This window comes from Sus scrofa, chromosome 1 (genome assembly GCF_054392235.1).
Source record: "Sus scrofa isolate SSC_HxYL_T2T_F1_AM1 chromosome 1, Sscrofa_HxYL_maternal_Yorkshire_Landrace_v2.0, whole genome shotgun sequence".
In the NCBI taxonomy this organism is placed as follows: Eukaryota; Metazoa; Chordata; class Mammalia; order Artiodactyla; family Suidae; genus Sus; species Sus scrofa.
The window spans coordinates 4992201-5006003 of record NC_139383.1 but is presented as its reverse complement, the minus strand read 5'-3'; the positions used below and the strand labels follow the sequence as shown (position 1 = coordinate 5006003).

The following is a 13803-nucleotide window of genomic DNA, read 5'->3' as shown; positions in this document are numbered from 1 at the left end:
GTATTATTGTTGTTGTTATTATTCCACCCTGAGAGAGGCAGCAGGAAGCAGATTTAGGGCAAGGGCTGGGGCTTAGAACTCTCTGCTCCTTTTGTGTCGGGTGTTCACCGAAGGTTCACGGAATCATGTTGGCCAACAAGAAGAGAAAGACACCTTCGCTTCACAACATTGAATTCAGTTTAACCAGTGGCACCTGAAGCTGTTGTTGTATCATCCTGTAGAGGGACGAACTTGTGAAGCCACCTTCTTTTCTCAGGATAACTTCCAACTCAAAACACTCACTAATCAGAGATGAACCTAGCTTGCCTGTGTGTAGCGTTGGCCAAATCACTTTCATTGAATGTATTAAAAATCAACTCATTTATTTGGTTTTATGCTAATAAATATATATGTATATATATATATATATATATATACACATATATATATATATACACGTATCGAAATGACAGAATGGAATGATTTTTGGTAACGTGTCAACAAATAATTTGAGTTTTTGACAGTGTTCCCTTTCTAAACTAGAACTAGCTGTATAAACATTTGTCCTTTGGGGATTTTTTAGAACTTGATTTGAAAGTTGATTTTGGTGCTATGAGATTTGTGACCTTCCTTGAAGAATTATGCAGTTGCCTTGTTACTGTCTTTTCAGTTAAGATACAACACATCCATTGAATAATGTCACTTCCAAAGCTTGCTCCGAAGTTGTGTTGTGATATTATATAATGTAATGTTAGGATGGGCAGGAAGGAGAGATCACCCAAAGTTCAGTCCCTTCTTTGTACAGGGAAGGTAGCCAAGACGCAGAGAAATTGAGTAACCTGTCCATGGTTAACCATCTAGTAAGTTAGTGAACATTGCCGCTGCTGAGGTTTGAAAAACTATATTGCCGGTGATTTGCCTTTGAACTTCACTGTTTCTTCCACTATATCACTACACTCCAATCTTTCTGTCGTTAATTTCCCGCAGAATAAATTACCTTTCTGTTGGAAATGGCAATTGTTTGGAAAACTTCATTGTCTATCTGAAGGAACATTTAAATGTTTAATTGACAATCGGTCCAAGATTTATGACATCTTTACTTTTGCAAGTGATCGGTGCCCCCATTCAAAGATGAAAACCTTTCCTCCCTTGAGCTTTCAAAACCATGATGGCTTAGGAAGCTCATGCTTTAGTCACCCAGCTTCAGCGTCAAAAGGAGAGGGAGAAAGACAGACATCCAGCTGGGAATCGAGGCCTTGCTTCAAAGCTTTTTATCTTCAGAGGAGAGAAATCTTGTGAATTTCATTAATGTCAACAAGATCTGAGGAGATTTGGAGTGTTTAAGCCCTTGGGTATCTCTAGCATGACATATGCTCTGGTTATTATAAAGTTTTGGTTGCAGAACCACTGCAACTTTGATTTACACCTGCCATGAACCAACACTCTGGAAATATCCATTGTATGGTCAGACTTAAGGCTATTGAAAACCATCACTTTCCAAGAAAATATGAAGACAGCCAAGGAAGTCGTGGTTAAGCTTGGGCCAAAGAGGAAATATCCAGAATTCTGAATAGAGTGACACATGTTATTGCTAAGGGAAGAAAAAAAGAAAAAAAGAAATGAATCTCCTCAAAGTAACATAGCAGAGCTAAACAGGAAAGTGAAAGAAGCATTTCTTTAGGATTCTAAAAGCAGATAACCTCAAAACATCTCCCTGAAAGCCTTCTTCTCTTATTCGGTGTAGAAAAATGAATTTTGTCCTAGCTTGTCTTTTCTTCCTCTGTTCTCCTCCATTCCCTCATCTCCAGAAAGAATCAGACCGGAATTCATGATTGTTTCCACTGTAACTTTCCAGACTTTATGGGAGAAAGCCTTTTTATTCCAAAAGAGGTAATGCTATTTCTTTAACGCAAATTGGGTTCAAATTAATTCTAAATAAACAGATATCTTTGGCAAAATAAACGTCGACAATTTAACCTGGGTCTTGAAATTTAAAATTCCTTAAAAGACGAAATATATCTGTTTCTTTTCTCCTTTTTTTTTTTTTTTTTTGTCTTTTTGCCATTTCTTGGGCCGCTCCGCGGCATATGGAGGTTCCCAGGCTAGGGGTTGAATCGGAGCTGTAGCCGCCAGCCTACGCCAGAGCCACAGCAATGCGGGATCCGAGCCGCATCTGCGACCTACACCACAGCTCACAGCAACGCTGGATCGTTAACCCACTGAGCAAGGGCAGGGACCGAACCCGCAACCTCATGGTTCCTAGTTGGATTCGTTAACCACTGCGCCACGACAGGAACTCCTCTTTCCTCCCTTAATTCAAATTAAAAAGAAAAAAAAAAAACTCACAGCAACTATTTATAAACCCATAAATACTGTTATTTTTTAAACAAAATCTTTTTAAATGATGTTTCATCTTTTTAATAAATATCTTTTGGAAAATGTGAGTTTTATCCCACTAAAACTAACCTTTCTGCTTAAATGCCCATTAGTACAAATGGGGAATTACTGTTTGCGGGTCATCTCAGTCTTGTAACTGCTAAACACAAGGAGAAAATTTGTTCAGAATCATCCAACAGAAAAATCTATGACGGTTGCATGTCATCAAGAAACATAACAGTAATATTTGCAATAGATTCCACGTGCAAACCTGCCAAGACCTGAACCTGGGCCCTGGGCTCACTTTCTCTCCAGGGCAGATGACATCACGGGGAGCCAGGCAGAAGGAATGCAGCCTTAGGTGTGACTGGCACTGCTGCTGGTTACACGTCCTGACAGGAAAAACTCCTCTCAGTCGGGCTTTCAACCTTTTGAAATCTTTTAGTTCGGCATTTGTGAAACCAAAAAAAGAAGCCTTTTCTAATCCAGAAAGCAATGGATTTAGCTTCTTCCGTTGGTGTCTAATTCCACTCGGAGGTGCTTCAGGGACCAGCAGCAAAGGACCAGAGTTACTGCCGCCTGCTGAGTGCATCGGCGTCTCACCTGGGGATGCAGTGGACAGGTGGGTTCTCTGCAAGTCTCTTTATAGCGATGGATGCTGTCATGCTGAGTAAAGCTTTAGGCTGGACTTGGCCTGGATTCTCGTTCACATACTGTGTATGCAAAGTGGCCACATCCGACAACACACCAGACCCCATGCACAAATGTCCAGAGAATAAAGCAGCAGACCCAAGGAGGGTGTAGCCGAACCACGATGTGTCAGCAGCAGTTTATTCCAACGCCTGGGTTTTATGACTGTCATTTAGCCTTAGGTGCGCTGGCTTGGAGAATCGCCCTGCCTGGCTCACTGTCTGGTGCTGCCAGAGGCTGCTCTGAGTGTTGCTCCATCAGGTTCATCATCTTTTTATTTGTGTGCGAGATCGGCTAATTTCCACAGTTATTTAAAGTGCCTTTGAACACTTAAGAGGTGATACGAACCATCGCTGTCGTGAGCGTGGTGAGTTACAGCGTAGAACTGCAGCCTCCAAGAGTCAGCACTCAGTGCCGAGAAGGACTGGTAGCAGCAGCTGGACATCATGTGAGTCACTGCTTCTCGTTTGCTGATTCGCTCAGGTGGTTTCTCATTGAGTTTCCCAGGCCAGTGTTTTCTTTAGGAATGTTTGGTTCGTTGGCTCTGAAAAGCACCCAAGTCCCAAGCGATTAAAGATGACAGGTGCAGGTGGGCCCAGGGCCTTCCTTCCTTCCTGCAGACCCTCTGCCTCGCCTATGTGGGGCCTGCTTGGCCTGCCCTGCTGCTGCTTCAGCCAGAAGCTTGCAAAACTAACAGAAGTGCTTCTTTTCCCCAAATCTTCATCATGACTGCAAATTGTAGGTAGATTTTATCAATTATTTCATCCATTCATCCAGGTATGTTTGATAAACAACCTGAAGTTAGCATTTATGTGGTTTATATTTCCAGTGCCTCAAATAATGCTTTCATTTCCAATGACTTTTTTGTGTCTTACTATTCATAAAACAATATATATGCACTTAATATTTAACAGCATTTACCAAAAATCACTGGAGTGAGAAAATCCCAAATTTGAATTTAACTCTCTTGCTCCTCCCCTGGCCATCCCATCATTTCACGGCCCTTCCTGTTCTAAGATACGGGGACGTGAGCCTCTGACTAAAACACACGGGATCCTGTCCAGTGGGCACACAAGCAGCAGGGGAGAGGCCTGCTGTGCTGGGCTCTGAGGTCAGGCTGATGGGCCCATGCTCGCCTTCATGGGGCGGGTACATGATCCACAGCGACTGCGGCCAACTGGGCTCCCCAACTAGATGATCCAAGCCCCAGAGCCTTTTCCTTCCCATCTTGCATTGCTCTGCAGGGCCCAGTCTTGTGCTGTCCACAGAGAGAACATCGTTCTTCAGGACAGCCAAGCCGTGCCGTCGACGCCAACACCAGCACTAACTTGGGAAGACCTTGCTCTGGCCACCAAAACGGTCCTTTTTTTCTGCTTTGCTTTATTTTTTTCTTTTTCCTGTTCTAGCAGTAACTAAAGAAGGAAAAATAATAAAGCTTCCACACAGTCTAGAAATTGCAAAAATGCTAAGAGAATATTTCATCAAAATCCTACGTGGTGTGTGTCTCCTGTTGGGCAGCATCCATTGCATTGCAGATACCCACCCGTGAAATGGAAACGCATCTGATGCAGCCTACCTTTGCGGTGGCCCTCGTGGCGAGGTGTCCAGATGGCCGCTTTACAATCGTGAGCTGAGTTCATTCCCTGAGAGGATGCCATTGACAGACGCCAGCCTGGGACCCAGACACGTCCCAGTTCTGACCAAAACGGCTCCTCGAAAGGGGAGGCATCCAGGTGAGGCTGTTTAAAGGGTGGTGGATGGAAAGGAGGAGGCACACACTTGAACAGGCTGCTGCGGCATCAAAAGCAACTTCCATGTTCAGAACGGAAAACAACTCCTAACCGAGAACGACTTTCAAGCAGAAGCTGCTTACCTCCTGCACACAAGCTCTCTAAGAGGAATAAAATCCCTTCTCTAGTCTATTTGCATATTAACCCTTCAGAAATGCAAAGTCTGCCTACACCGTTGTTACCGTACTATTTGGTTATAAATAAAACATACCCTCTCCATCATCAATGTATCTTTCCAGCTGCTGGACATAAAAGAGACTCCTAGCTTTCCGAATCGAAATACCATCTTCCTAATCAGAATTGACAATTGTACATAACCATCTGTTTGGGTTTTTTTTAAGTCCTTTTCTCACAAGCATATTTTCCAAAAGTGTTGTATGTATTTCAAAGGGTGACTCGAGCTAATCACCTCCAGCTCAAATTCTCCACAAAAATGACAAAATAGCAGCTTTGAAATGGAGATCACATGGCTTGCCTGCCACTCCACTTGGCTTGACATTGAACTGTGCCAGGTCATCACGGCAGCACCCAAAGTAACGGATGTGCTCCTCTGTTGGCCTTTGTTTCCTACCCCAGTGCTACACATTCCGCCACCACGAAATATTCCAACTCCAACTCCCTTCTTGAATAAGCACCTTTTATTCTGTTCTGTGCTTCTTATCATCTGGTTTATACACTGTTGAGACACAAAAAAAGCCGCATAGTCCACTTACTCCTACAGTTAAATATTTTTTAAAAAGTAAGAATAGGTTATTATTGAAATAAAGTGTTGCTTGTCAGTATAGCATTCTGGAAGGCAGTGGGAAAAACAGGGTGTGTTAAGCTTTCCATTGTGTGCAGACTTTCCAACCCCCCCTGCCTCCATCAGGAAAATATGTCTGTCCTGTGGTCTATTCAGTTCTTGACCTTTGGACTAATATGCCAACAAAAGGCGCCATTTATTCATGATGACTTTATGTATCTTTGTCCATAAGGAACTGGATCAAGGCTGTCACAGCTCGGCACCATCACCCATCACATTTTCCATGTGTCCCGAGGAGTGTGTCCATGGCCTTAGCGGCCCATGCAAACATAGGTGCTGCCACCTCTCCCCTAAGTCCACCTCTTCCATGACCAGGAGGAGTTTATCAGGAATGTCCTCTGGGGCAAGAAGCCTACAATGACCAGCCAAACCCCCTCACCGGACTGTTTTTGATGCTCTGATCAGGATCCTGAGAAGCTGCGGCTGCTCCCGACACCTGCCGTGGTTATGGGCCTCCCTTATCACCCCCGCCCTCTGCACCTCTCACTGCTTCCCCTTCTTTGGACTGTGCTGCTTCCGCACGTCCCTCCAGTGGACTTTCTTCCTTAACATTTTTCACCCGTGGCCCACATCACAGCCCCCCCACCTCACGTGCGCGCACACACAGAGAAACACAGACACACACACAGAAGTTTCCTTTTCTTTCAATTCAACCCAAGACCCTCTCTGTTGGAAAGCCCTCCACATGAATTGATACTTCGTTTTCCTCCCTGGTGGGCAACCCTCACTGCACTGACTCTCTTCTCAGACCACCTTGAAAATCTTCAAAACAGAAGGGAGGAAAAAAAAACCTATTTAAGTGTGCATTTGTCTACATTTTGCTTTTCAAAATTTCACCTTTGGCTCAAAAACAGGAGGGCAAGAGCCCTTTGGTTCCAACCTCTTGTCTCCTGTTTGTTCTGTACAACTATCGTATGCGAATAGTTTGGGTGATCTGTTACTCTGGAAATCAAGACTTAGCTTAAATCTAGCATGCCCCATCACAGCAGAAAGCGTCCTTCTTCCACCACGAGGAAGGAAAAAAGACCACCTAATTGCAATGGCTTTGCCAACCATTTTAAGTTCATTTGTTATGAAAAATTGATATGCGCTGTAGCTGTGTGACTCACGATGTTTCTCTTTTGGAAAATGAGTAATATTCCTGCTGCCTTCACACCCCACCACCACCATCAAAAGAAGCTAATCAGGAGAGCCAGGTATTTTCTCTATGGAAGACTGTGATATTTCTCTAATAAATTTCTGGGAAAATCAAGCAAAAGAACTGCTTATCTCTGCTGTGTGGGATTGTAATTGTTACCTTTATTACTGGTCTGAATCGTTACTCCATCTCTTTGAAAATGTTCAGAATAACTGGAGAGAAAAGGTTTGAAATGCCATTTTTTTCCCCTCTATTATTTTCACACTCAAGCAAGATAAGCATTTGGGAGCTACATTTGAAATCTGCATAAAACAACTACTTTAATCGGGTAAAGTGCACATTTTCCAGTTGCAGCTGCTTGCCCCGTAGCACCCCACTGCCTGAGCTCTCCTCCTCACCCTCCTGGGCCTCTCAGCCCACCTTTCATCACAGAGAAGGTGAAGTAACAGGTAACGTCAGCAGGGGCACAAAGATGACTCGCTCGCTGGGTATTGAGGGAAATGCAACCTACCTGCATGTAATGACTATTATTAGAGAAAAATAGGGGAATTTTTATACTCTGGATTGAAGCAAAGGGGCTCCCATTTTTGTCAGACACCCCCCACACTTGGGGAGCCTCCCAGGTGTGATGCAGTCAGATACTTCTTGTCCCAACAGTTTGCAACTGTGCTGTGTGGAATGAAGCACTTTGAACTCAGGCTCCCCACCCCAGGCTGTTGAAGGCCAGCCCTAAGAACCCCCTTCTCTCAGAGTCTGAGAGGCAGCTGGATGGTCACTCCAAGGCTCTGGGAGGCAGGGGGGCCTTGGTTGGGTCCTCCAGGTGCCTCCCTGGGCTGACCACCTGCCTGGACTTAAGACTCCTAAACTAGCAGTGGCACAGTGCACAGTGTGAAACAGTAACTGATGATTGTCATCTGAGATTTCCAGGATGGATCAAGCAGCTACAGCAGGAAAGGCAGTTTCCTCCTCCCCCGCCTGCATCCAGAATGATGGAGACACTATCAGAGAGCCAAACACCTGGATCAGTGATACTGAGAGGAGAGCTCACTCCTTGCAGAAAAGTAGCAAGGACGTGGGATTGGGCCAAGCCTCTTGCTCTAAAGCAAATCCCCTTAAAATCATATAAGTCCAACCCCTAACCCAACCATGGGCAATTCCTTCTCAATATGCTCTGTTGGGATTTTGAAGAACTCAAGGTCCAACAGAATGCTCTTAATGCAATTGCCAGGTATAAGAAAGAGATTCCTTGACTTGTGTGTAACCATGATCACCTCACTTTCATTATGGAGTTCTCATCAACTCCAATCTGGGATTTCATATTTTTTTGCATTTGTCACCATTCCTAAAACTCAACAGGGCCATGTGAAAATGTTAAATGCTTGCAACTCCTGACAAGCATTCAGAGAACAACGCATAGACTACTGTATAGGACTTTTTGGGAAACTGTGGTGAAATAACGGGCCTCTTTGTGTGTTTGCATGAACCAGTAAACTCTGGAGATGGCATTGACTACAGCCAGCAGAAGAGAGAGAACATCGGTGACCTGATCCAAGAGACACTAGAGGCCTTCGAGCGCTACGGAGGAGAAGATGCCTTCATCAATATCAAGTACATGGTCCCTACCTACGAGTCCTGCTTGCTGAACTAGTGGTGGGGACAGCCGGGATTAGAGGAAGGCTTCTCTTAGCGTTCCGGTCATCTTTCTCTGCTGCTGTTAGCATCTCATTATCTGTGACTTCTACAGCTTACTTTTCTACAGCTGCTAAAATAGTGGCTCATGGGCCATTGGACTGTTAGCCCTATTGAGAGCAAGGCTTTCCAATACATAAATAGTGCCTGTTTCTTAGATTACAATAGTGTACTGTGCTTATTTGTTCTAGGAGAAGAATTGCTTCTTTATACAGCTCGGAAAGAGGCAGGAGTCCGAGTTAAACCTTCAGTTGTATAGACAATACAACTATAATTTTCATACGCAATTCAGCAATTGTGTCTGCCTGCCCCGAGGGTGATGTCAGAGGTTGTAAGGGAAGGGTTTGTGCTGACTGCGTAATAGGTGTTTGTCATGGACGAGAAACGCTCCCCAGCAGCTGTGCAGAGCAGTGGGCTTTGACATTCAATATGACTATTGAATCTATATTCCAATTACAGGAGGACAGTTTTGCAGCCCATTATGAACCTCAGCTATAAACGTAATAGATGCATCTAGCCCGCTAGTGATCTGGGCTTGCAGGGGCTTTCCAGTTTAAAAACTCACCAGAGGTGGGGGCGGAGAAGGCGAGTGTGATATGCAACACAGCAAACATGACGTTTTTAAAAAACTAGTTTGCATCCTTGTCCCTCTATATTATGACAGACTGCATCTCAGGACCCCGTGTTATTGACAAAACGCGATCCAACCGTTTGTTTAGGGCTTTTAATCATTTTTGAAAATGACTCGTATGCATCTTAATGATTGCCCCTTGAAATGAATCAAATCCTTTTCCTTGGCAATTCTCCTTTCTTTTACCCCCTCCCATCGGATGGGATGGATGGGTGAGTTATAACTCCTTTCTGTGGGTCTGAAGGCACTGTTTTGGAATTTTATTGAGACTGGAAAAAAACAAGGCAAAAGACATGCACTTTTACATTCAACTGAAAAAGACAAAAGGCGCCCAAAGAGAAGAGCAGGTCTAAGGAAGCAGCCTTGACCAGGGCCCTTCAGGCGTGCCAGGCAGTGAGCTTGGGGCATTTGAAACTCAGCCCAGAACTCTCCAGAACAATGGACCACTGACTCTGCACACCTGAGAACTACCCAGAAGTGCATAGCCTGAAGTGTCTCACTCTGCAGCAAAGTGCAGCTTCTGCACAAAAGTGAAGAAATGAAAAGTGTTCCCCCAGGCACCTGGCCTTGGCCTCGAGATTGTCATCACTAATTATTTAAGACACAAGTTTCCAAAGGCAAACACCGAATCTGAAAACTGCTTCATTATTCATCTTCCTTGATGACAGGCTCAGCATATGAAAGCTAGTCACTGCCGCCTCGTTTCTGTAAGCATTTTTTAGGATAAACGGAGATTCGGCAGAACCAGGTAACACAGATTGGCTTTCATGTTTAATACTTTGAAAAGACAGAGCTAGCAGCAGACATGGGCAGGTTAAGATGGGTTTTTCTCCAAACTCTGATGTTCAGTTGTACCCCTCAGCAGCCGTCCAGGCATCGGCCGTATGTTCAAAGTGACCCCAAAGTCCATGAAAGACGCTGGCTGCTGGTGCATTGGAATCTTCATACCAGAATTTCCTGCACGGCTCTGTCAGGACTCAGAAGCGAGCCTGGCCTCTCAGTCTCTGTCCTGCTTGTGAAAACTGGCCTGTGTAGAAGCAAAAATCCTGCCACTGATACAAGAGTCCTAACTCTGGTGTAGAATTAAAACTTCGGGGTGCCTTCCCCAGCTCTGTCATCCATTAGCTGTGCTGCCTTGGGCAATGTATGTAACCTCTCTGAGCCTCAGATTTCCTCAGCTATAAAGTGGAGATTACACCTACCTGCAGGGAATACTGCAAGGACCAGCAGTGACTTTTATGACGTGCCTGGTACAGTTTCTTACAGCTGTTGGCCTTTTATTTCAAAGAAGCCACATTTGACCAATGACTAATTTCTACCCTAGCCAAGTAATATATCTTTGGAAAATCCTCGGACGATGTGGTGCTGCCTACAAAGCAGGAGTGAGTTCTTGGTCACAAGAAACTAATTGTGCGGAAAACCAAAATGACTATATAGACAGCACGCTGTTCTCTGGAGAGTTTTTGGAAATGTGTTGTTTATTAGCATGGAAATAGGAATGACTGCTTTTGCTCACTGCCACCTCTATCCCAACTTCAACCAACGGAGGTGGTTTTCCTGCTCCTAGGGACACACGGGAACAGCGAACGTCACCTGGGGGCAGGCAGGTGGGCGGAGGCAGAGGGGCGGAGAGCACCAGCTCCCTGGGCCGTGTCCCCCACCAACGTGATCGGCCAGGCAGCAAGAGGATGCCGGCCTCACAGACGGTGGGAGCTGGTGGCCGAGCCCAGCCCAGAGCTCGAGAAACCCTCTGAGCCAGTGTCCTCCGTGGGGGAGTCGTCCCCAGGCTGAAAAACAAAGGGACCCTGGAAAGAGCCAGTCCGGAAAAGGAAGTTAAACACAGCTGAAGAACACACGTTCCTGGATGACGAGACGGAGGAGGCCTGTAACGAGAACTTGAGAGAGTGTGCAAACACCTAAATGACCGAAAGGCCAGAAGCAGAAAGCCCCCTTCTGGAAGGGTGAGTGAGTCTATTTGCGAAGACAAACGCTGCCTTGAACCCCAGGCCTCCTGAGGATGCAGAAGCCTGCGAGCTGGAAGAGGAAGTGAACGTGAAATGTATTTGGTAGGGGGCCTCTTGGAAGAAGCTGGTCCACAGGCCTGCCGCTGCCTGCCAGGGGGAAGTTGCATGGAGAGGCTGGCAGGATAGTCAGGCTGCCACCAAACAGCTCTCTCCCTGCTCAATTTACTGTCTGGCCCACCGGAAGTAAGCGCGAGTTAAAGCATGGCGAAATGGGAGCATTCCATTGGAGGGTAGAGGGCAGGGTGGCTAAGACCCGCCCTCACAGCAGGCTCTGAGGGCACCACCCCAGGGCCAAGCTGCAGGGCCTGGAATCCAGCAGCCTCTCACAAATCCCTGGGATATAGCTGAGAGCTGCCGTACAGATTAGCAAGTAAATGCACAGCAGTAACAAACCCGGCTAGTATCATGAGAACACAGGGTCAATCTCTGGCCTTGCCTCAGTGGGTTAAGGATCCAGCATTGCCAAAAGTTGTGGCATAGGTTGCAGATGCGGCTCGGATCTGGTGTTGCTGTGGCTGTGGTGTAGGCTGGCAGCTCTAGCTTCAATTCAACCCCTAGCCTGGGAACTTCCATTTGTCTCTTGAGGGTGTGGCCTTAAAAGGACAAAAAAAAGGGGCAGAGATGTGAGCAAATGCTCTAAAGCTTAGAAAATACCCAGCAGATAGATACAGAGGAAATATTATTGGGTTCCAGCTACAAAGAAGAGCTAAATATTGTATCATCATAGCTTAGAACATGTGATTGCTTACTTGATTTGAACTAATAAAGCTACTATGCCAACAAACAAGAAAATGTGACTTTGGAATTGTAAGTAGTAAGACAGTAAATAAATTGAATTGCATTTAAAAAAAAAAAAGAGGTTTCCCTGTTCTCAATTTAACCAAGGAAGTGAAAGACTTGTATAGTCAAAACTCCAAGACAGTAATAAAAGAAATTGAGGAAGACACAAATGTTTGGAAAGGTATTTATTTCATGTTCATGGATTGGAAGAATCAATATTGTTAACATGTTCACACTGCCCAGAGCAACCCACAGATCCCTATCAAAATTCTAATGGCATTTTTCATAGAAATAGAACAAATAATGCTTAAATTTGTATAGAACCACAAAAGATTCCAAGAAGTCAAAGAAATCTTGAGAATGAAGAATAAACTGGATGTATCATGTTCCTTGATTTCAAACCATATTACAAAGCTATAGTAATTAAAATAGTATGCCATTGGCATAAAAAACCAACAATAGATCAATGGAAGAGAATAGAGAGCCCAGAAACAAACCCACCTGTACATATAAGGAAACCCACACGTAGATATATAATCCATCCATAAGAAAAGAATGAAATCCTGCCAGTTGTGACAACAAGGGTGGACCTCAAAGACATGATGCTTAGGGAAATAAGACAGAGAAAGGCAAATACTGCATGATCTCTCTTACATGTGGAATCTAAAACAAACAAGGGAATTCCCATTGTGGCTCAGTGGAATTGAATCCGACCAGTATCCTTGAGGACACAGGTTCGATCACTGGCCTCGCTCAGTGGGTTAAGGATCCGGCATTGCCGTGAGCTGTGGTGTAGATCACAGATGCAGCTCAGATTCTGCATTGCTGTGGCTGTGGTGTAGGCCTGCAACTATAGCTTCAATTCAACCCCTAGCCTAGGAACTTCCACATGCAGAGAGTGCAACCCTAGAAAGACAAAAAATAAAACAAACACGCTCACAGACATAAAAAGCTAGAGGCAGAAGGTGGCATTGGGAGACATGGGTGAAGGGAGTCAAAAGGTAAAAAGAAAAACAAAAAGATTAACTATCTCTACTGTCACCCCACTGCTACCCCGCCACACTACCGCCCTGCCGCCACCACCCCCACTGAGGCTTCTATGGCTGGTTTAATATCTCCAATAAAAAGTTAAGAGATTAAAAAAAAAAAAGACTGCATTGTTTTACTGGTATGAAGATAGGAATGGCCTGCTTTTTTCTATCCTCTCTACCCCGGGCTTGTCCTCTCCTTTTCCCAAATAATTTCCAATTAACTGAAAGAGAAGACAAGTGTTGCCAGGTTTCAGAACTCTGAGGGAGACGGCGGCTTCTTTCTCCAGCTCCATTTTTACACTGAAACGCCCTTTCTTTTTATGTATGTATTTATTTTGTCTTTTGGGGGCCTCACGCTCGGCATATGGAGGTTCCCAGGCTAGGGGTCCAATCGGAGCTGTAGCCACCAGTGTAGGCCACAGCCACAGCCATGCCGGATCCGAGCCGCGTCTGCCACCTACACCACAGCTCATGACGACGCCGGATCCTGAACCCACTGATCAAGGTCAAGGATGGAACCCGAATCCTCGTGGATGCTAGTCAGGTTCATTACCACTGAACCACGCAGGATGAAACCTCCGAACCTCTCTAAGTTGTCCAATGGGACACAACGGTGACAGGGAGGAAACAGACACTGGAGTAAGAGGCAAGGGTTTGTGTGTGTCTGTCTGTCTGTTCGGGACTGTGTTCACTTTACTTGAGGACACCACCCAGGGGGCCAGCTCCCCCAGGGAAGCAGTCGGTAAGGCCCCAGACGTGAGGCTGATACAGAGGGTCTGGGAGGGGGGCACTGAGCCTGGAGCAGAGGGGGTGCCAAGGAGGCCCTGGTTCCAGCCATGGTTAACGAGACCCCCGTGGTCTCTGGCCCATCAC

At 45.4% G+C, this 13803-nt stretch overlaps 1 protein-coding gene across 1 annotated transcript in view; it reads left to right on the top strand.

The window, feature by feature from the left end:
- PACRG (parkin coregulated) overlaps window positions 1-11975 on the top strand; it is a 500701-nt gene extending 488726 nt beyond the window's left edge. The window contains exon 5 of the mRNA XM_021071855.2: window positions 8263-11975. Within this exon, the coding sequence (XP_020927514.1) occupies window positions 8263-8423 (161 nt within the window). The 3' untranslated portion in view covers window positions 8424-11975. The remainder of the gene's footprint in view (window positions 1-8262) is intronic.
- The last annotated feature ends 1828 nt before the right edge of the window (window positions 11976-13803 follow it).